Source organism: Chelonoidis abingdonii, chromosome 8, assembly GCF_003597395.2.
Source record: "Chelonoidis abingdonii isolate Lonesome George chromosome 8, CheloAbing_2.0, whole genome shotgun sequence".
In the NCBI taxonomy this organism is placed as follows: domain Eukaryota; kingdom Metazoa; phylum Chordata; order Testudines; family Testudinidae; genus Chelonoidis; species Chelonoidis abingdonii.
Genome location: NC_133776.1, coordinates 23,864,163 through 23,888,698, shown reverse-complemented (window position 1 = coordinate 23,888,698; position 24,536 = coordinate 23,864,163). Strand labels below are relative to the sequence as shown.

At 39.6% G+C, this 24,536-nt stretch overlaps 1 protein-coding gene across 1 annotated transcript in view; it reads left to right on the top strand.

Moving 5' to 3' along the window:
• Window positions 1–24,536, top strand: part of RSRC1 (arginine and serine rich coiled-coil 1) — a 341,170-nt gene that overhangs the window by 303,320 nt on the left and 13,314 nt on the right. Inside the window, exons 8-9 of the mRNA XM_032805529.2 lie at window positions 22,612–22,718; window positions 24,020–24,166. Of these exons, the coding sequence (XP_032661420.1) occupies window positions 22,612–22,718; window positions 24,020–24,166 (254 nt within the window). The remainder of the gene's footprint in view (window positions 1–22,611; window positions 22,719–24,019; window positions 24,167–24,536) is intronic.

The following is a 24,536-nucleotide window of genomic DNA, read 5'->3' as shown; positions in this document are numbered from 1 at the left end:
CCAGGGGTCTGTACTGGGCCTCTCATGGACTGGTAACTGGTTAAAAGACAGGAGATGAAGGGTAGGAATAAATGGCCATTTTTCAGAATGGGGAGAGGTAAATAGTAGTTTCTCCCAGGGATCTGTACTGGGTCCAGTGCTGTTCAACATATTCATAAATGATCTGGAAAAAGGGGTAAACGGTGAAGTTGCAAAATTTGCAGATGATACAAAACTACTCAAGATAGTAAGTCCCAGGCAGACTACAAAAAGCTACAAAAGGATCTCTCAAAACTGGGTGACTGGGCAACAAAATGGCAGATGAAATTCAGTGTTGATAAATGCAAAGTAATACACATTGGAAAACATAATCTCAACTATACATCTAAATTAGCTGTTACCACTCAAGAAAGAGATCTTGGCGTCATTATGGATAGTTCTCTGAAAACATCCACTCATCAACAGTCAAAAAGGCAAACGGAATGTTGGGAATCATTAAAGAGAGAATAAATAATAAGACAGAAAATATCATTCTCTGTATAACATGGTATGGCCACATCTTGAATACTGTGTGCAGATGTGGGTGCCCCATCTCAAAGAAGATATATTGGAAAAGATTCAGTAAAGGGCAACAAAAATTATTAGGGATATTAGGGATATGGAACATCTGCCATATGAGGAGAGATTAATAAAACTGGGACTTTTCAGCTTGAAAAAGAGATGACTAATGGGGGATATGATAGAGGTTTATAAAATCATGACTGGTGTGGAGAAAGTAATAAGGAAGTGTTATTTACTCTTTCTCATAATACAAGAACTAGGGGTCACCAAATGAAATTAATAGATAGCAGATTTAAAACAAACAAAGGTAAGTAATTTTTTCACACAACACACCGTCAACCTGTGGAACTCCTTGCCAGAGGATGTTGTGAAGGCCAAGACTATAACAGTTCATGGAGGATAGTTCCATCAATCGCTATTAGCCAGGATGGACAGGGATGGTGCCCCTAGCCTTTGTTTGCCAGAAGCTGGGAATGGGCGACAGGAGATGGATCACTTGATGATTACCTGCTCTGTTCATCCCCTCTGGGGCACCTGGCATTGGCCACTGTCAGAAGACAGGCTACTGGGCTAGATGGACCTTTGGTCTGACCTAGTATGGCTGTTCTTATATGTTATGTTCTTATGAGCTAAGAGCAGTCTGCCTGGCATGCCAGGCTTTCCTTCCTGGAGCTAAGAGTGGTCTTCCTGATGTTCAAGGATTTCTTTCCCTTCATGAGCTTACTCTACATACAGATAAAGTTGGATAATATCACTGCAGTGGTCTATATAAACAAACAGGGAGGAGCGAGATCTCTTCCACTGTGCCTGGAAACAATCAGACTTTGGAACTGCTGTGTCAGAAATCATAATCAGCACACAGGCCACATGCCTCCTGGCTGTTCAGAAGTCCCTGGCAGACAGATTAAGCAGAAGCTTCTCTGCAGACGCAAATGGGAAATCTGCGACACAGTTCTAATCACAATATTTGCATGATGGAGGACTCCTCTATGGGACCTCTTAGTTTCCCAAATGTATTGCTCCAGGGAAGCCATAGGCCAAGACTCCCAGGGTGATGCTCTCCTGCTTTTTTGGACAAACAATCTCAGATACACCTTTCCTCCCATCCCTCTACTACTGCAAGTTATATGGAAGATCCAGTGCCACAGACCCACCCATCATCCTCCTAGCAGCCTACTGGCCCAGACAGTTCTGTTTCATGAAGCTCCTAATGATCTCCATATGTTCTCCTATCAGGATCCTTGCATGTCAGGACCTCCTAGCTCAGGACAGGGCAAGTCAAGCACCCCAACCCAGGTTCATGCCATCTCATAGCCTGGTGTTTGATTGGGCATCAGAGATAGAATGCTCATACTCTTCCCCGTTCAGGAAATTCCGACCCAAAGCAGGAAGGATTCTACTAAACTCTGCTTCCTGGCTAAATAGCAGTGATTTTCAGACTGGATGCATCACCACCAGTGTTCACTTGATACTGTGGGCATTCCAGTTATCCTAGACTATCTCTTCTTAAAGACCTCAGGTTTGACCCTTAGTTCACTGCAAATACAACTACCAGCAATTAGTGTCTTCCTGCCCCTGGTGGAAGGATGTTCTATCTTCACACACCCAACTATGGTTCAGTTTATTAAGGGCTTGATCAGGACTTTCCCACTGGTCATTAAACATACACCTCAATGGGATCTTAATATTGTCCTTTTAAAACTCTCAGGCCTGCCCTTCAAACCTCTGGCAGCATGTTCCATGACCCACCTGTCCATGAAGGTGGCATTCTTAGTAGCCATCACTTCATTGAGAAGGGTCAGTGAGCTGGGAGCCATGATGGCAGACCCTCCTTATACTGTATTTCACAAGAAGAAGGTTTTCCTTAATTTACACCCCAAATTCCTCCCGAAATTGTGTCTGAGTTCCACATCAATCAATCAGTATACTTAATGTATTTTTCCCCCAAACCCCATGCATCTTTCGAGAAGAAGAGACTTCACTCCTTTGACATCAGTTGTGCCCTGGCATTCTACCTGCAGAGAACCAAACCCATTAGAAAATCTTTGAGACTCCATGATAGAAAGGTCACTGGGACAAGCCATTTCTTCAGAAAGGATTTCTAAATGGGTTTCAGAATTCATTTTTGAATGCTACAAAATAGCAAAGCTTCCATCTTTCCTGTTCGAGCATATTACAGCTCACTCCATGCACGCAAAAGCTGCCTCCATGGCATCCTTGTTGGACGTTCCACGGCAGAACATCTGCAAAGTGGCAACTTGGAGTTCCATCTATACTTTCACATCACACTATGCTCTAACTTGAGCAGCAATAGCAGACGCAGCTGTAGGAATGGCAATACTCTAGACACCTCTGCTACCAGTTTCCTTACATCCTCGTCCCGTCTGGACGCAGCTTGACCATCGCCCACATGTGGAATACACGGAGTCCTCGCTTGAAGAAGAAATGGAGGTTACTTACCGTAACTGAAGGCTTTTTGAGATGTGTGGTCCCTATCTGTGCTACAGTAACCACCCTCCATCCTCTCTGCTTCAGATCCAGTTGGTTAGCGGTAAGAAAAGGAATTGGAGAGGCATCAACCCACACTGCCTTTTACACCCTAAGTCGGGAGCATGAGGAGAGTTACTGCATGTGTGTGGATCAACAGACCCTGCTTTGAGGAAATTCCAGACTCGTGGACATGCGTACCCATGTGTGGAATACAGATAGGGAAGAACCTCCAGTTACAGTAAGTAACCTTCATTTTTGGAAAACTATGTAGAATGCTCCCATGTGTCTTTCCTGAAAATTGTCTAGAGTAGGACTCAATTTGAGGCTGAACATTGTTACTGAAATAACTGACCACATGTTCTCCACTTGAAGATTTGGACTCATTCAAAAAAAAAAAACATTGAGTGATGTGATCTACTTTTGACATTGTTTTCTTGGATATAGCTTGGTCTAATGTAATAGTGTCAAATTAAACAGAAAACTGGATGAACATTCTAAAGGTTTTAATCTGTTCCAGTTGAATGTCTAAAGGACTTTTTCATGTCAGAAGGGCATTATAGGGCTCTGCTTATCTGGGGTATATGGAAACTGTTGCCAGGATGATGGTACCCATCAGACTCTGAAGAAGGAATTTTATTATCATTACTGCCTCCAAAAACAATTACAAGTAGGAGATAGGTTTTTTTTCAGATCCTTGAAAATATTTTCTTTACACCCATCCCAGTTATCCATTTCCCTTCCATGTGGTGCACTACTAGACACACTTCTTATGATATAGTACTAACGAATGGCCCATATGCCTAAGTCTACCAGCATTAGAGGGACTTCTGCTTTTACTTTTTAATGTTATCTGTTACAAGAAAGCCTACATAAACCCTAGTGGGGAACAGGCTCCCTTCTGCTGCATTAATAAATGGTGTCAGCCAACTGCATGTTGGAGAGTTTGAACAGAGGGAAAATGAGCTATCACAAGAGAGTTATTCTTAATGGATATGAAAAGGGAGATGAGAAAAGAGGAGTTAAACGAGTGTGTTGAAAAGCCCTCTTACCCTTTTTATTTCAAAAAAGGCATCTAACAAGCAAAAAGGCATCTAACAAGAGAGGTAACCTTGTCTAGTGATTAGAGCACTGGACTGGGAATCCAGCATGGATTCGATTTCATATTTCATTTATGGAAGAGAACCTATATCACTTGATTCTTATTCCAGTGTTCTAAAAGTAAGACTGTGCTGCCTCCCTTGTTAGATACCTTTTGATCAGGTGTTTAGATAGATAGATTATTGCACACAGACACAAAACCCTCTAAGTTAAAATAATATTATTAAGGTTGCAAAGTCAAGCACTCAAAAGTTAGCGAATTTCAGAATTCAGGTTGCCTGTGCAACCTTTATTCAGTGGCCTTCTGTGTATGTATTATGATACAACTTTTAATTAAAGGATCCCATACTATTTTTTTCATAAGTCCCCTGCCTCATTCAGTACACAAGATGGATGGTGCTCACTTAGTGAACAGCTGTTAAATATTTTTGTTTTTTCCTCATTGCTCAGTGTGACTCCATGACCTATTTACTTGCTCTAAATACAGAATTATTAATTTCCTTGTGGGTTATTCTGTGGCACTCATAATATCTGAGTGCTTCACAAACATTAATGATTTTATCTTTACAACACTCCTCTGAGGTGGGTGAGTGGCATTATCCTCATTTAGAGATGGGCAGGTGAGGCACAGAGATTCAGGACTTGTCTACATGAACTTTTAGTTTGTGGCAAGCTGAGGTGCGAAAGTACCCCACACTAACCTGCCACGCACTAAGACGTGGTATGGATCCTCCTGACATGCACTAACTGTTCATTAATATGCTTTGATTTAGTCCTATTTCAAAGAGAACTAGATCAAAGCACACTAATGAATTGTTAAAGCATGTCAGCAGGTCCACGTGGACAGTTAATCTGTGGCAGGCCAGTGCAGGGTAGATTCACAGCCCAGTTTGCCATGAAATAAAAGTTCATGTAGACAAGCCCCAAAGTAAAAAGTTTCCACTAATTTCGGGGGCCCAATTTGAGATAACTAGTGCATGATTTTCCAGACTGTTTAGCCTTATATAGTACTTTACGCATTCAAGGCACACTCCCATTGACTTCACTGGCAGCTGTGAGTACTTGGCACTTCTGCAAATAAGATCCAAAGTCAGGCACCCAGAAACTAAGGAACACACAAAACTAAGGTTTCACAGGCAACCGTAATTCTGGTATTTCCTAACTTCAGAGTGCTTGACTTAGTAAGCTTAATAATGTTGTTTTAAGGTGGGTTTGTGTGTATAATTTCCTAGGTTTTTTTAAAAAAACAAACTTAAAAAGAGAAACTACATCATGTGGCATCATACTAATAAGCACATGGTTCATCAGCAGAGCTGAACCCTTTAGGTCTCCTGCACAGACCTCTGACACTTGCACTAATGGAGTAACTGATAGCAGTAGTAGGTTGTCATAATCTTTGTGGACCAGCATTAGAGGGGAGTGAAACACACACTTTGCCAGAGTTTCACAAATATTCACTCACAGCAGAGGACTGGTGAGACTCAGGAATCTTTGGTTCCACACTAGGCTGTGGAGGGGAGTGTATTCTAGTGGGCATTCGTCCCAAGCTTGATCCCTTCTGTTCCATCTCTGCCAATATGCCCATGTTCTTGTGCTGTCCATTCCCCACTCTGGTTTCTTTGCCCCAATCTTACTCTTGCATATCTAGTCCCAGTCTCTACTCAGTAGATTGGGACCTTCTGCAGCTCGTAGGTGGAGAGGCGCCATCAGACACACAAACACCTCAAGTCACTGCAAGCAGCTTAGCCTCCTACTAAGAAATTCAAAGATGACTGTAAGCCAACCACTGAAAAGGAATCCTGTGCACTAAGTGCCCCTTTGTCAAGTCTCTGTCAGTCCTTCACAAGAGCCGAGATTGACACTGCCACACTCTGCTGCCAAAGCAGGAAGAACAGCTGACATTGACAGGACCCTTCCATTCTTCCTTAAATGTCTCAGGCTGAAAAGGACATGACTGGATGGCTGCACTATTCACGGAAATTATCACCAGCAAACTACCAAAAGCTTGAAGGTGATCAAAGGTCACTACCATTTTAAAACCTAGAAATCTGCCCAGAGACCCAAAATCTACTGCCCTATATCTCTCCTCTGTACAACGTATAAATTACTGGACCGCGCAGTCCTGATGAGGCTGACCCCCATCTTGGAGACTGCAATCCCCCTGAAACAAGCTGCTTCCAGGGCAGGATGAAGCTCCTGTGACTAAGTGGCTCCACTGACTATCCATATCAAGACCAGTTTCCACTGAAAGCTTAAATAGACTTGTCATCAGCCTACAACACTATTTGGCACAAGGGCCTACTGCTGAAGCTATCCAACCTGCTTCTATGTAACCCAATGCTTCAACTCATTGGGTCAATGCTCTTAGAAAGAATATTCCATGTCAGTCTCAGAAGTTAGGTTAGCAAAAAGCAGAGTCTGCACAATGACCTTCCACAAGCATTAGTACTAGCATCGTCCCTTTTCAACTTATGTTTGTGATGTGCCCAAAACAAGAGACCACAACTTCCATTTATGTCAACATCCTGGCACTAATAACACAGGTCACAACACTCAAGGAAATGTAATACACCCTTAATGCTGATGTGAAGACGATGGAAATCTACTTTCAATACTGGCAGCTCAAACCCTATCTATCAAAAAATGTCACCAGCTTTCCACATTAGCAATTCTGAAGCTGAATGTGAACTTCTGCAGAACGCATCGCCCATGTTCCTAACCCCCACCACATAGGAATCACTCTCAATTGCAGCCTTACCTGTCAACAGTATCTGAAGCCGGTGAGCCATAAAATGAAGAGTGACATCAGTATTGTCCAGAAACTACTGGGTTTTAGCAGGGGTTGTGATGCTTGAACACTACAAACAGAAATACTGGCTTTAGTTTTTTCCAAAGCCAAGTACTGTGCAGCCATATGGGGAAGAAACTTTCACACAGACATCAATATCCAGTTAAATGCAGCTAGGAGACCTGTAACCGGCACCCTGAAGTCCACTCTGGTTCGTTGGCTTCCAGTCCTCAGAAACTTCCTTCCTCAAACTGTCTAGTGAATGATGGGTAGCACAAGTACAAGAAAGCTCTTGTAACCAAAAGCTCCGTCTCTGACAATCTTGTTCACCCACCTCACACTCATCTAAGTCCCGTTGACCATTCTGGACAGCTGGAGAAGCTCTTCTGTCATCCAACTTCAACTCAGAAGACACTGCAGGATGCAATGGGCAAGTTCTGACATAAAAACCAAGATGCATAGATGATCCTACTGTTGAACCACCTGGTTTCTTGCTGTGCCAAAGACAGCAGACTACCATCATTGTGTTAGGATGGTACATGGAAAATGCATGCACCTAATGCATCAGTGGAAAATCAAGTATTTGCAACAATGTACATGTGGAGACTGCCAAGCCATTGAACACATTGTGTACAAGTGACCCATCTTTTCATTTCCAGGAGGTATAGCAAAGGTGCACTCTGCATCTCCTCAAGCCTTCAAATGGATTTCACACCTTTCTGTTAACTAGCAAATGTTGCTATTTCCATACAAAAAATGTAGTTGTAGACTGGTATCTCATCTCAGTCCAAGTCTCCTTGTCCAACCAGTGCCAGATTGCCCAGCTGGTCCCAGTTCTCCCTCCCCTACCACAGCTCGTTTTTCAATCAGTCTCTCCTCCCCCATCCTCATTCACTCCACACACACACACACGTTTCTACTCCCAGTATTCCCTGTTTCCCTCGCTCCTCATCCAATCTGTACTCCTCTGCCAACTAGCTCCTAGTCCTCTACCCCCACCCCATTTTCCTCACCGGTTCCTAGTCCCTCTCTCTTTTCCCAGCCAACCCCAGCAGCCCTCCCGCCTCAACTCCCAGTCACAGTTTCCTGTGCCACACCATCCAGTCACAATTTTACAAAACTACTTGTCCCGTTCTTCTCCTTTTCCTCCCTCTAGTTTGACTTTTCCTCCCTTTGCATTTGAATCAGATTGCTTTCTCTTGCATGCTAGCTGGGCACCATCACAGGGTTATTGAGCACTCCCTGCTCTAAGTTCCAGTGCCCAGTCCCATCCTGGCCTAGAGCAGGTACAGGAGAGGTCTGGTTTTGCCCTGGTCTGAAGCAAACTCAGTTGTTCTGCATGGCCGGTGCAAGGCCATACTTACAAGTGAGTTATGCAAAGAATCCCAGACAAGATCGGATAAAGCATTTTTATTACAGCACTGTGACTTTCCTCTGGACATTCCAGAACCAGAAGCCACTGAGATACCCCTCTGCATTAGAAAGAGTGAGCTTTGCTGGAGATTATACTGTGTCAGCTCCCTGCCAGACTAGTTTATCTGCTTCACCAGCAAACTCCTTCAGACTCACCAGTCTTTACCTTGCCTTGCAAATAACAATCAGTGAACCTCAGTTCCTGAGTTCTCCAGAGATGTCTCTCTTTAGTGTCCAGTCCCACTCTCTGGACACTCACAAAATTAAGTTCAGTGCCTCCAAAGAGACAATACACACTAGCCAGTTGGGTTTGCTGAGGAATCACTCAGTACTTCAATATAACAACACTGAGATGGTTTATAGTCAAACCAATAATAGGTTTATTAACAAAGAACAGACATTTATGTGATATTAAGCAGAGAGAACAGAAAATGATTATAAACAGAAGAAAATAAAACATTTTCCAGTGTCTAAGACTTAACTTCAGCATGCTACAATCCCTGCCTAAACAACTTTCTCACTTACATCAAGCCACCAGCATCTGCAGCCCTTCTAGCAGGAGGATCCAACGTTCTTAGAATCAAAGAGTGCTGTACCCTCCATCCCCTAAGTGATGGAGTTCTCTCTCCTTCTTTTTATTGTCCAGTAAACCTTTGAAATGTATTCTTTAGAAAGGACAAAGTTCTTCTCCCCTGCTGGTGTGTAAATGCCATGCTCTCATCCTCAGCCTGTGGTCAATTTGCCTTTTTTTTTTTCCGATGGGCTTGATCACTTTGATTACCTGAGATGTAACTGTCCTTCCATTGTGTCTCTGGCCTCAACTTGCTCAGTTTACATTGGAGACACAGGCAAAACAACATTCCTTTGTCAACGATAGACTTGTTTATCCACTCTATTTAAATCATTTGGTCTGAACATATTTCAGTAACATATTTTCAGAAATCACACACAATTCTTTACACACTAACCATACATACATCATACAATATATCAATATACCAGTGTGTCACCAGTTTTTATAGGATACTTTAGAAGACACTGACTAAATATTCTGACAACAGGGTATTGGATTCACCCTTTGCCAACTGGCATAAAGGAGCTTTTAGAGTCACAATCATGCTATGGCATTCTCTGCATATGCTGTATGTCAGAAAAATATATTTTAGGAATGTTTTAGACAAAAGAGATTGTTTAGAATTTGTATATCATCTTAGGCCAAAATAATTTTTTGAGAGAAATTCCACATTGAGGGGAATGAAGAAACTTATATTTGTGAAAGTTTTTTTTTTAAAGCGTGTTTGAAATCACTGTGTAATTTGGAATGTTAGAAATCCCACGTAAGAGTGATTAATGGGCCATGGATGGGTGAGAGTCAGAGCTGCAAAATAACTTCATTTTTCAGATGATTATGAAACTTGCCATGTGGTTGTCACCTCCCCAGACATGTTTGTGTATCTGTGTGATTATGTATGAGAGAGGGGGAATACACAAGGAATATCCAAAAAAGGGCTAAGATTATTAGGTTGTGTGTGTTTTGCAGGAATCTTTTGAGATAGCAGCTCACTTTCAGGGGATTAGCTTTTTCCAAAACTAAGTTCAGGGCCAGGATTAGGGCTACGTGTTGTGATATGGAGTTGGGCTTTAGTGTTATTGCAGACTCCCTGGTCTGCTATAGTTCCGGTTGAGGCCAGCTTTCTGTTTAAAGTTTGACTCATCCAGCAGCTCTAAACTCTGCATGGTCACTTGAATTGACTTAAACTACTGTAGAAGTCTGAGACATTTCTCATTAGAGCCCAAGTTTTTTCACTGGAAGAAGCAAGTTGGTAGACATTTTTGTGGGCCGGTCCCATGAGTTTGCAGACTAGTTGAAGCCCGTTTGTTTGGAGCCTGTTCGGGGAAAGGGATGAGTTTGTCAGGTTATGAGGAGAGAGTGAGACTGATTCTTGGATTAAAGTTTAACAAAAATGATATCCGTTTGCTTAAACTACGCTGTTGTGTGGAGTCTTTTTTGCTGATTTCACAGTGGATGTGCCAACATTATACATGTTCTTATCACATGACAAAATGAATATTTACTCGAGACCAGAATGAATCTGTGGTATGAGCGTCTGCCCTAACTGCAAATTTCCTTGTTTGCATAGTCAATGTCAAACTTTACATATGATTAAATATATATGTTGTATTTTGTTGGTGCAGGACCAGATCCTCAGATGGGGTAAATTGTCGCAGTTCCATACACTAACTGAGAATCTGGCCTGATATATTTAAAATAGTGGAAAAAGTCCAACTTTTATTGTTGTGCACTCCATTTTTCTCCAGCCACCGACATTTTATTCAGTACTTTGAGGGTAACCCAAGGTGCATCTAGCTTCCACGTGCTTGTCTTGATGCATCCTTTAGGCTCCAGTGCATGGACTGAAATAAAAGCATGACAGCTACTTCTCACTGACACTAACATCATAATGGCTCCCCGTGTCAATGTGTAATTCTGTGGAGTTGTTAATATGCGCATATTAAACCCAGTATCTTGGAAAGATGTTTTTGATGTTATTACACATTATACACCACATGTAGTAGAAAAAAATTATCTGCATGCGCAGTTGCTGATTTTCAAATATCAACATGACTTTTAAAGTGCAAATGAAAAAGCAGGAGCCTAAAGTAATGGACTAAGTGCCTGCACAATTTCAACCATTCTGTCCATATTATATATATTTAACATGCATTTTTCAAATTCTTGACTATAGTTGCTCAACTTTTCATGACTGTGTATTTTACTTCTCTCTTTTTCTGTGTATATATTGTATGTTTATAATGTACTGATGCTTTGTTCTGATCTCAAGAGCTTTTATTAGGTTCTTATTTTCATATGTTTATATCCCTACTTTATACTGGGTGTGATTATATGTGGAAATGCTTTTATATATTAAATATGTACATATACATATATACACACACACACATGCATATATCACAAATGTGTACATACTGTATAAAGGTTATTGGGGATACAGAAGATAGAAGAAACCAGTAATTGCCTTTAAGATCAGAGCACAAAGCATTACCTTGGATTTTACAAGGCCAGCCAGCAACAAAAGAGCAGTAATTTATGAGCTCAGCGTAAAAGAATAGCATAATTGCATTAAAAATTAATGCTAATGAACACTAAAATGGGGAAGGTGGTTATGATGAAAGTTAGTATTCATCTTCCCTGGTTTGAATGATGGCTAGTGGCTTGATTAATGGCTTAATTTCTATCAATTAGCGGGGGAAAATCTCCTACGAGACAAGGGTAAATTGAGCATTGAATTACATATCTTGCTTTTGTGTGCTGAGAAAAAAGAGCTGCGTATCTCTGATATTAGCCACAGTGACAAATGTGGTGTGCCCTGCAATGTCTGCATTAGCTCTCCTGACAGGCTGGTTGTGTGTGGTTATGGGGTGTTTGGAGATGGCTGGCAGACAGCATTCACTGGCTACTTCCTTAGAAACATACAACTCTTCCATCAATAGAACTTTAATTAGAGTCAATGAGAATTCCAAAATTAACATGGACAGCAAACAGCAACAGCAGAGTCTGTATTCTGTCCTTTTAATCTGGAGCAACTAAGACTGGTTTTATACTCTGCCTATTAAAACAAGGCAAACCTCCAACAACCTTAAGCACATTAGCATTGACTCCTACAATTTTATTAGCTGTTTTTTACTTTTTCATTACAACTATACATCTTACTTTTAAAAAATACATCCTACATTTCTGGAGAACTAGGTGTATATATGCAATAAGATGCACGTAAAAATATCAACAATAGAGTTAATTTAAACATAAGTATAGTTTAAAACACAGCTGGAAGAGAAATCCAAAGTTTCTTGATTTACATATATCTCAACTTTAAAACTTAATTCCTTTGAGATTCCTATAATGTGTCCTTATCCCTTGCATTTTGTTCTTGATACATTGATCCTCCATAAAGGGATACATATAAGTATCTAGTCTTGTTTAAAAGCTAAATGAAAACTAAATTATAGTGATGCTGTTTGAGTCACTGTAGTTGAAGTTGAAAAATACAACTTGGCAATAAAAACTTGAAAATGGAATACGCAGCTTAAGGCAAGGTCGCTTGTTTTGGAGTGAGGTTTTATATTTCTGCCAACTTGGAGGGGAAAATTGGCTGCCTTTTAAAGTTGTAAAATCACAAGAAGAAATTGAATATGATGTGAGAGATGATTTTTTGTGGAAATGGCACTTTATTTGGACCAAGAAATTCAGGACATTTTATAAATGCCTCAAAGAATTTTCAGAGGGATTTTTAGCCCATTAAACTTGTCCATACAGTTACTGTAGCTAATGAAATGGCATAATAAGAAAATTAAGCACTGAAAAACTTCATTCTGAATTCTGCAATGACATAAACTCTCATGTGATTACATATGCATCAGGGAATTGTGTAAATCAGCACAGAATGTTGCCCTTGGTAAGTACAGAAAAATACTCAGACCACAGCATCTCAGATGTTTACAATGCACAGATTTGACCCCAGAATAAACACACTAGCATAACCAGTTCATCTATTTGACCTACCACTTTTTTAAAAATTATTATTTATAACTTTTCATGACAACTTAAAAATTAAACTCGGGAAAAAACCCTGCCTTTTAATTAACTTGGATGTGGTCAGTTTTTCTTTGTAGAATTAGTCGATGGGCTCACTCCAGTTCCTAGTGGTAGGGGCCCACACCACAGAAACCATCACCACAGTTGGCTCCCATGCTGCAGTTTCAGAAAAGAGAGACAAAATGTAATTGGAGGAGAGTGGACTATTCTTTTTCTTTAAAGGTGATCATTCCAGGGAAGCTTTGAAATACAGTGGCAGAGCAATGTGGAGAAGTTAGTGTTTGTTGCTGGTGTCATACTTCTTCTGCACACAGAAGATTGTCAGTTTTGCCCCCTTTCATGAGTACTTATTTTCATTTAAAGGAAAGAAAATGGAGGAAATCCTGGCATGTGCTCCCAGAGTAGCAGTATCCTCCGTGATCTGTCAGGAGAGCTCTGACCTCTGACTTCCCGTGTTTTGGTGCTGAAAGTCTTAGATTCGATCTCAGCTAATGATTGTGATATTTGTATTCAGCCACAGATTGTTACAAAGTGGAAATTCAGTTGTCACTTAAAAACTGTGCACATCCAATGCTTGGGATGCTTACTAGATACTTTCTTTGTCTGATAAACTGGCTTTGTTTATGATCGTGTCTCCCTCTAATGGCTCATCCCACTTTGGATAAATCCCACTCCTCACTGGCAGCCAACAGAAACAATACTGTAGCACAAAAGGAAGAATCTGTTGCTTATAAGGTAAATTCACCTTTAAGCAATTATGTAACAACTTACATTTATTCAGATTCTTAATTTTCACATTTTTTATTATTAGAAAATGGTGAATGATGTATTTCTTATTTACTAGATGATTAATTTTTTACCTGTGATTTGTGTCAAGCTTTATCAGATGGACATTCAGATTCAATTAAGAATGCAACAGCATTTTATTTTTTTAATTAACTAGAACTACCTTAAATGGACTGGATATATTAGAAGAAAAGCTTACCAAAACATGTTTGGCATTAAAAACTGATATATTAAACAAAAGATGTATTGTGTAGTTGGTGAATTGAACTGATTATTTCTGGTCACCCATGTCTTTCAAAATTTTAGAACTAGTAGATCTCATCCTCTCACACCTAGTTTTTATGTTAGATTGTAAGAGGAAAACAAGTTTGCCTGATTTTTCAGTTCCCAATTGGTTTTATAACTTTGAATGACCTAGTCATAGAACTGAGCTAGTTAAATAAACTGAAATGAAGAAAATATTCTCTCTGCACCTCCAGAAGAGGCTACTGCTATCAAAAGCTTGTTTAGCACTTCAATAAACTCTAGTTGCGAGTGCCTAGCTAGTGACTACCATGACTTCAGCGGCTGACCTTCATTAAAACTTGGCAGCAAATATGTACTACTTAGTATTATTTTTTTGTATTTAATTTAATTTATATGATTTTAATAGATTGTAATATGTTTACATAGGTTGTAAATTTAATTTTAATTTCAACAGGTTTATTTTTTAATTAAACTGTATTTTATTTAAATTTTTAAAAAACTGATTTAAAGAAAAATATTCTGATTTAGATTTTAAAACAATTTAAAAACCTGATTTTAATCATCAGGTTTTTTTTATCTACCCTGCCCAGAAGGCCACAGTGGATGTTGAAGGAGTTGGCTTCGTGGAAGCGTCATGGCATCTACAGCTCAACAGAATGCACACTGAAATCATTGGGAGGTTTCTTCCATTGACTTCAATGGGCTTTCAGTCAGATCTCTGCTGCTAAGAGGCTGCAGCTGCTACTCCAAACCATAGGCTTGAAAACTAGCTATAGTGAATGGGGGTGAGCTGTATAGCTGTCCCATTCACTGGCCTCAGATTTGGATGGTGGATTTCACTTCTTGACGCATTCACTCTGTCCACATAAAGATAGACTGATGTATTGGGGTTCGTGGGTAGAATGGGTTTCACCCTTGGTGCTGAATGCCCCAGAATTCATCCTCACTGTTGACTCGTATTGGAGGTTGTTAAACAGGCAGGAAGATCTATGTTTGCTCTATCACAGCCCACTCAGTCAAGACAAAGAGCTCTGAAGGCAACATCTTCCGACCCCATGGAGGAAAGGATTCTTTTCATTATTCTGTAGCCACCACTCCAGCTTACTCAGAAGTTATGTTTGAAATGACTTTGTGGCCACATATATACATAGACAATGTTGAACACCTGCCAAACTTCTGGCTTTTAGTAGAGGGAATAGAACTCAGGACCTTCTTTTCTAAATATTCAAATTCTCAGATCTATACCACTTGCACTAAAGGAGAATCTCCCCTAGTCAAAACTGTTTCTCTTATTTTTTTAGGCCACCTACTAGAATGTATAGAATCACAAATACCAGACCAAGTCAGATTCTGTCCAGAGGTAGCCATGGTGCACATACATTACAGCCAATACATGATATATTGATGGACTTCATTGGGAGTGACTTCCAATTCTCTGCCAGCAGCAGACACTACGCAAGGCCGAGTTGACAATAGGAATTAAAAGAAAAAAAACAACATGCACCTGTGTTACTGGCCACTGGACTAGTTGGACCTTTGGTCTGACCCAGTATGGCAGTTCTTATGTTTGTTACTTTCTTGGTTTTGTTGGTTTACCTCATAACCTATTTTCACAATGAAGTCCAAAGCTCATATAATTTAAGAGATGGCAAAGATGCACTAGGTGAGCCAATCCTGCTGCCAGTGCAGGATTTTTCTTTATTGTACTAGTGCTTTTGTCTAGTCTAGTTTAAAATGTTGTTTGCCCATTGCGAATGACTAAAATGACTTTAATTCATGCAGTTGTGCCTTTCTTTCTTGAGTAATCGAGATAAATTTAAATTTCTTGGCATACACTGGATTGCGCCACAAGATTATTGTCTTCATACTACTCCATTTTATTTTATTTTATTTTATTTTGTCCTTTGAGGAAGCTTTGCATCGATTCAGTAATCATATGTGGTATTTAAAAGGCTTGTAAATTTGAAAATCACTTTTGTATCTGCAATTTGTGTTTTCTATGGATGTTACAAGTGATTAAGTTTTTACTGTAACTGAAACCAGGTGGGGAATATGTTTCTCTATTTTGTCAGTTTGTTTATTTCATTTGGCAGCACTTTGTTTATAAGCTTCACAGTTTTCTTTTGCTGAAAAAGACACTTATAAGCAAACAAGAGAGCAAAAAAAATCATAAAATGTTCTAAAAGTATTTCAGACCGTGTTATTTAATGTGTACTCTATTGGAAAACAGTTTTTAATTCACAAATTAAAATAATGTTCGTTTAAATACGTAACAGGTGATCAAACATGGAGAGATAAACAAATTCCACCAGAATACACTGAAACTGTTATTCTTCAGTAATAAAGATCTGAAGAACAGTCACTAGATCTGTTTAGCACCATATTAATGATCAGTTCATTTTTACAGCTATTTTAGTAAAGGATCTGGTAAATATCACAACATTAGGATTATATTAGAGAGAGAGAGAGAAAAAATCACATGATTAAAGATGAGATAGATTTCAGTAACCTTTATTTTTTTAATTAAAGGCAGATTTTTGGATGGTTCACGACTCAATAATTTTGAGGATTTGGGTTTTTGTTACTTTTTAAATTGTAGGCAGAATTTAGGAGCTGCTACTTTGTTTTTAAAAACAATCAATCAAAAAATCTATACAGGTATACTATATGCTCGGATTGCAGGGAAACTGGGTTTTTCCTCTCATTTTCCAGCATTTGTAATTATTTTAAGTGCAGTATTTCAGTATGCTGTTTTAAATGCAACTTTAATGAAGGCATACTTCGGGGATTTCTTTTCTAAAAGGAACTGTTTTTAATACAAAATTATTCAGTATGAAAATAAGACATTCATTATATTATGCATGTATCTGTGGCAATGTATTAAGAACAAAATATCAGTTGAATCATCTTTACTATACAATGCTTACAGTAAAATCATAAGTGACTTTAGATAAGGCAGTGACCTTATATTACTATAAAATTAGGTTAACTAAATACTAGCCTAATTAAACTAATTTTAAGGTAAAACACATGAAATAGAGAATCATTTTTAAACAATGTATTGTTTATATCTGTTAAAGATAAAATTGTTTCTTTTGATGCTTTGCATCTGCCAGTGTGAAGTCTTTATGCTTGTGGTCTGATTTATCTGGTAGGATAATGCCACCTGCTGTTTTTAGGAGAACATTGCTACAGTATTTGTGTTGTGTTGATTTCCAGATATCATCCATATGGTTTGAGCAGACACATTGAAACAGAAGCTCATCCCATGAAAGACTTCTCAATCATTTACAGTTTTATTAAAAATCATTTTGCATATATGTCTGTCTCCTTTGGTATTAACGAAAAGGACAAAATCTTGTAAAAATTAGTTTAGTTTAATTGTAATTCTTATAGAAAGAATAGCTATTTATAAAAAGTCACATCAACAATCACTAATACAATATTTAGTGTTCTGTTTTCAGTACCAGAATAAAAGGACTTGCTCTGGAATGAGTTAGTATTGAATTTTTTGTCTGTAGCTCTTAGCTTTCTTACTCCATTCTTTTTTATTTTACTGTGAAATACATATTGACATCTGACAGACAACATATATATGGAAGTCATTTTATCTACCAATATGTGTTTGTCAAAAATATAATCCACTAATGGATGATTTTTCCCGGTCCATTTTCAGCAAGTGAATGTCACTGAAGATATCCCAGAAACATTCAGTGATTTTGCTTCTCCTAATAACTTGTCATTATTATATTTTTGTATCTGATTCATATAAATTATTATAAAAGGCTAGATAGTAATAGTGGATTTTGTGTATGCAAAGAATTGAGCAACTGAACCGTAAAAATCTATATCCATCTCCCTTCCTCCTGACGTCTGTTGATCTAGTTTTTGATACTGTGCCCATCACAATGGTATCTGAGCTTATGTAGCCTCCCTCCCCATTTCTTCCTGTGCCAGCAGAGTCAGCTGCACCCAAAGGAGAATGACTTCCCTTCTATCAAGGAAGGCATTAGTGTTTGCTTGTTCACTCTCCCGTAGTGGTGTTCTGCCGGGGAATGCAGCTTTAGGGATAGCTGTTGTAAGGTGCTGGGCTCTCTGGTCCTAATCCAGCAGTCTTTCAGCATCTGATTAATTTTAAGCAGGTGATTTGTCCCATTAAAGTCAGCAGGACTAATCACAAGCTTAAAGATGAATATGTACTTAAGTGCTTTGCTGGATCAGAGGCCCTTAATGAACAATCACAGCCACTCTGCAGTCCTTCTTGAGGAGGGTGCCTGGTAGATGTACTGAATCAGTGCATCTCTCAGATGTTCTGGCCAAGCCATCTTCCCAACCATTTGTAGAATTGTACTGAACAGCAGCAATCTTCCTTGTCGAAATAGTGGTTTTAGGTATTTTGCATCACTGTGATCTATCTCTGGGCAGACTTTCTTCTACTAGAAGCTTTCATCCTGGTTCTGCCAGCAGTGAATCAAGCCCTTCACATTTATTCTGACTTTTTGTTTGTCACCAGTGATTATTGCCAATGTTTATTTCAACTGAGCTCCAAATTAAAATAAGAATACAGAATTCATATTTGTTAAAATTAAGATATAAGGCCGTGGTTCTCAACCAGGGGTCCAGGGCCCCTGGTGAGCTGTGAGCAGTTTCAGGGGGTCCACCAAGCAGGGACAGCATTAGATTCGCTGGGCCCAGGGCAGAAAGCTGAAGCCCAGCTGCATGGGTCAGAAACCCAGGGCCCTGAGCTCCACCACCCAGGACTAAAGCTGAAGCCTGAGCAATGTAGCTTTGCAGGGACCCCTGTGGGGCAAGGCCATAGCCAATTGCTGTGTTCGCTACCCCCAGTGCTGGCACTGGCTTATATATGCAGAAGAACAGTTGTGAGACAGGTGAGCTGTGGAGTTTTTATATCATGTTGAGGGGGCCTCAGAAAGAAAAAGGCTGAGAACCCTTGATATAAAGGAATGAGTATGGTTTACTCTTTCTAAGATGATAGTCTTTTATTCCATATTTTTTCAATTATCAAAAGAAACAGTAAAAAATTTAATTCATACGTTCAATCAGATTATTAAAATGGTAGATAGCAGAGCAATACTTAAGACTGTTATAGAATTGCTTTTTGAATACAATGATTTATTCACTGATCCATAGTCAACAATCAATGTATAACTTTATGAATATTTGGCATGAGCAAGTATATTGTTCACCTCTCCCTTCTCATGTCTTTTCTTTCATCTTATCCCTTCCTAAGTAAACCCTCCCCAAAGAATTTTTAAAAAAGAAAAATCATGGAACTAATATGACATTTTCAGGTCATCTTATTGTTTACTCTGCTTGTACATTATACCCCTTTTCCTCTACCTTTTGCTGTCTTGTCTATTTATTGAAAGTTCTTCATGGCAGGAACTGTCTACCACTGTGTGTCTGTACAGTTCCTAGCACAGTGTGGCCCCGTTCTTGGCTGGTCCCTTGACACTATTGTAATAAACACCATAATTGTTATCTGAAGTATATGAGATGGGAGGAGAGCCGTTACAATATTAACAGAAAATAAAAATAACCACGTTGTTGGGGCCAAAGTTGTACTGTCACTGCAGTTGCACATGGAACCAGCTGAGGAGGATTACATGATATGCGAGATTAACTATGAGTGTAGCAGAAGCAGAAAATGAGACAGACAGCAGCACAAATGCTGTTTTCAGATGTTAATGTAACTGAAAAGCCCAAGCTACCCATTATTTTAGACAGGACATTTTTGTTGCAGAAGCTGTCAAAGAAAACAAAGTTGTTGTGAAATTAGTATGATATGTCTCTACAAAGAATATATCAGGGTATTTGACAGCTACACAAATTTCTTTGCTTGATCATCATTAAAGTATTGTTTGAAGTGAGTTTTCATTGTATGTTTGCACAGATGGATGGAGTTTATCATTTGTATTTTCTCTATGCAAAATAAAATGCAGTCTTGTAAAGCATAGGTGTCATGGATTTAGAATTTCACGTGCACAACAGGAAGTATTTGGCACATCATTGTCCTTATTTTGTTAATTGTTTCAATCCTGTTGCTCTTCTGTAATTTTTCTGATTTCAAACGTATCTTAATTTCTTCTTTGAGTAGTCTCCCTATGGGTGCTCCACTGTAGATCTGCTTGCGTCCCTGCACTGCTGATCGGAGAACTTCGATAGAAGTGTCCGTTAGGTCCACGCATGTGCTTTCTCTTCTTGTGCTGCACTATGAGGCTAGTCAGCACATGCAGGCTAACCATCCTCTGTTCCTTCTCAACCGCCCTGGCTAGAGACAGAGCTATTCGCAGTCCGTTAGTACCATTACTTTCAATTTGCATTTCTATAGTTAGTTAGCCTCCTCATTCTTAGTTGTAATTCTAGTTGTAGTTTTTCTCTTAGGGAGATTTTAGGGACTGGTGCCAGTCCACAGACCAGTCACTGAGAAATGCTGTGCTAGTGGACTCTCTCAGCACTTTGCTGTCTATCACTAGCAGGAACTTCAAGACTCTCTGGCAAACAATATTTTCACTATGTGGGAGACCCCCCATTCGCCTCCCAATCAAACAGGAAGTGCAATCTACACTGTTCCAGAGGAGCCCTGGGTCACCACCACAGGGTGACAATCTATTCCTTCCGTGGTCAGACCATCAGAACTATGCCTTTCCTCCCCTGCTACTTCTGCCTCAAGTTTTGTGCAAGATTTGGCAGGACAGGGTATGAGTCATTCTCATTGCTCCCAACTGGCCTGGACAGTTTTGGTTCCCAAACCTCCTATGCATGTCATCTTGGGCACCAATCATTCCTACACGTCCTGGTCTCATGATTCAAGGGAATGGCAAGATCAGGCATCCTAACCCGTGTCCACTTCATCTCAGAGCCTGGTTTTTGAATGGGCATTGTTCTCCGAGCCATTGTGTCCAGAAGCTGTACAGAACATCCTTTCTAATAGTAGGAAGATTCCGATAGAAAATGTTACCTAGCCAAGTGGAAGCGTTACACTTTGTGGATGCATTCAAGACTTATTTCTCCAGAAGCCACAGTTATTGCTTTCATTCTGGACTGTATTCTTTCCTTGAAGACAGCAGGTTTATCTGTCAGTTCCTTTTGGGTCCACTTGGCAGCAGTTAGTGCATACCATCTGCCTTCACAGGACTACTCAATCTTTGCACACCCTCTGATGAGCAAATTCTGGAAAGCCCTAATCAGAACTTTTCTGCCTATTAAAAAATGCATATTCCTCCATGGGGATTTAAACTTGTTCTCTCAGTACTTACTGAGCCTCCTTTTGAACTATTAGCTTCTTGTTCCATGTGTTCCCTATCCATGAAGGTCACATTCCTGGTAGCCATCACCTCAGTTGAGAGGATTGGTGAGCCTGGGCATTGATGGTAGATCCTCCTTACGCTATTCCATAAGGACAAAGTTTCATTGCGTTTACACCCTAAATTCACCTCCAAAATAGTCAGAGTTTCACCTGAACCAATCTATCCACTTACCTATGTTCATCTCAAAATCTCACACATTGTCAGAAGAAAGGAGGTTCCAGTCCCTTGACATTCAGCAAGCCTTAGCCTTTTACCTGCAGAGAACGAAAAGAATACAGAAATCCCCTGGACTATTTGTCACAGTAGTGAAAAGAGTCAGGCTATAGCCTCTCAAAGAATCTCATAATGGATCTCAATCTGTATTTTGCTCTATCAGCTGTCTAATCTTCCCCCTCCTCCTTGCTAAGAGCTTATTCCACAAGAGCACAAGCAAAATCTATGGCATCATTTTAAGAGGTGCCTCTACTTGACATCTGCAAGGCAGCTATGTGGAGTTACACCTTGGTACAGGACTTCTCTGCTGATGCATCTGTTGGAACAACAATGGTTTTGTTTGGCTCTGCCATTTATGACTTTGCACCCTCCTCCTGTTTGAATACTGCTTCTCAGTCACTCAGACTGAACTTACATATAGGGACCAGCACTCAAAGAAGAGGAGAAAGTTAATTACCTTTTAGTAACTGGAGATCTATATTCCTATTTATATTCCACTACCCACCCTCCTTCCCTTCTGCTTCTGATCTTGTCTGATTCAAGGTGGAGAAGGAACTAGAGAGGTGGTTGGTCTGTCCTGCCCTTTATCTCCTCAGTTAGAGGCATGAGGTGAACCAAGGTGTAGCTGCAGACCAACGGACACGCTTTTCAAAATTATTTGGCTCTGGGCGCATGGAGTATTTGCATGCCCACAGTGGAATACAGATAGGGACCACACATCTCAAAGGAGCTCCAGTTACTAAAAGGTAAGTAACTTTCTCTTTTAATGGACATTTGTTACAAAAACCATGCTATTCCAGAATCCCTGTTTTTTTCAATACATCCAAACACTGCAGTTCTGGCACTGTTAACATGTAAGTAGCACATTTTTATGTCAGCATCATGAATAAAGCAATTACAGCGTAATCACTCTTCTTGTTCTTAATAAAGCAGGAATGTTTCTTTGTAACAGAATATTTTAGCTGTCATTGAAGGTTTTTTCCTAGTACATGTTTCATAAATAGTAAAATATCTAGAGATAGTATTGCTTAGGCACAACACTGATCATAAGCTTACACTGAAATATACTGACATTATCCTCTCTTTTGTAGACCAAGCCACCCTGGTAGAACAAGTGAAACGAGTAAAAGAAATTGAAGCTATTGAAAGTGACTCTTTTGTTCCACAGACATTCAGATCAACTAAAGAAGTCAAAAAGGTAAGTTGTCAATAGCCTATCTTTGTGTATAAACCGCCTGGGGTGCCAGGTGGAAGCTGCAGCATTAATGCAATTTCCCTTGACACGTCACATGGCAATCCTCATTCCCAGTATCAGAGTTCAAACATGTACATAGATACTTGAATTGATGTTGAAGTGAGGATGAGTGACAGGACTGGAAATGCATGAGAGTTTAGGATGAGGTGAAATATATTGTCAAAATGGCAAGATGGTCAAGGCCTGGCTTAGGAGTTTGGTTATTTAGAACATTTTTTTAAAAAGTCATTATGTCAGAACACAAAGATGTAAAGAAAAAGGGCGGGGCGAGGGTTAGACAAATCATAGTGCAAAGGCAATAAGGTAGTTTATGTTCATACTAATATAAAAGGTAAACATTTTTAAAGCTAGACTTCTAAAAATATATTTATGCACCAAAATAAAAGTGGACTGATTTTCAGAGGGCTCCGCAACTCTGAAAATCAGGCCACTTTTATTTCAGTGCCTAAATATGACTTAAGACACCCAGGTTTAAAAATTATGACCTAACTCTGGCCATTGAAGCTATGTCTATACTACAAGCGCTACAGCGGCACAGCTGCAGCTATGCCTCTACAGCATGTAGTGTAGATGCTTCCTCCATGGAGGGGAAAACCCTGTATATAGTTAATGCACCTCTCTGAGATGGAGTAGCTAGATGGACAGAAATTTTTCTGTCCACTTAACTGTGTCTACGTTGCTGTTAATTTCGACCTAACTGTGGTGCTCAGGGTGCAAAATTTTTCACAGCCCTAAGCGACATAGGTCCATCTAATTTTTAAGTGTGGACCAGGCTTCTGTCTTTGTTCAGAAACCACACACTCTTCCCTTTATAAGAGAGAGTGCATAAGCAAATGAGTGTTCCATTGAGATAATGGAATGTTTTTAATCGGCACTGAGTGTTCCATTGAAAAGAGTACAATTATTGTCTTTTCAAGTATGTATTTACTTGAAAAGTTTCACACAATTTTTCAATAAATGTGCTCTATGGGAAAAAAACCAGCAGCTCTGCTCTTTTGCTTTCCTACTTGGCAGTACTTCTCCCTCACTTCATATTACCAGTCTGACATGTGCAGGCAGTTCCTGTTATCCATTTTGAAAAGTATGAAGATGACGATTGTTTTGTGGATTCGTTATTTAATGGTTGTAATCTGAACATGTTAAGAAAGTTGAATGCAAAGATATATTATAATGCTTCAGTGTTTATCAGGAATGGTATTCCACATCCTTGATAGCATCCAAATGTTGTTTTTTTTTCCTTTTAGTCAGCAGAACCTGGTGAATTAAAATGTGAACCTGCAACTGTGGGAGTGGGAACTGTCGATCTGCCTAATACTGAAAAAGAAATAGCACCTGGCAACATTCCTACTGCCATAAAGTACCAAGATGATAACTCTTTAGCGCATCCAAATGTAAGAGTATTGATGTTTATTGCACCCTTGAAATAACAAGGTCTACTCGGTGGAGTCAAGGTCACATGAACTAATACTTTTGCAGTGTTGATTGTTAAAGATTCTGGGTTCCAAAGACTATTTACTGATGAGCTCACCATTGGCTGGAAAAGGATCACATAACCCACATAATCTAAAAGAGTGAAGTGTTAGGAGATGGGCCCAACGCTGTTCTGAGTGAAAGTGAAATTTTAAAGTGAATGAGTGACAGTCTGCCTTAAAAAAAATATATCTATCTTTTAACTTACATTTATCCAGGATGTACTTATTACTGCTGTGTTACATGACCCTGTAACAGAGATGCCTGAGCAGAGAATGGCATAAGTTGTAG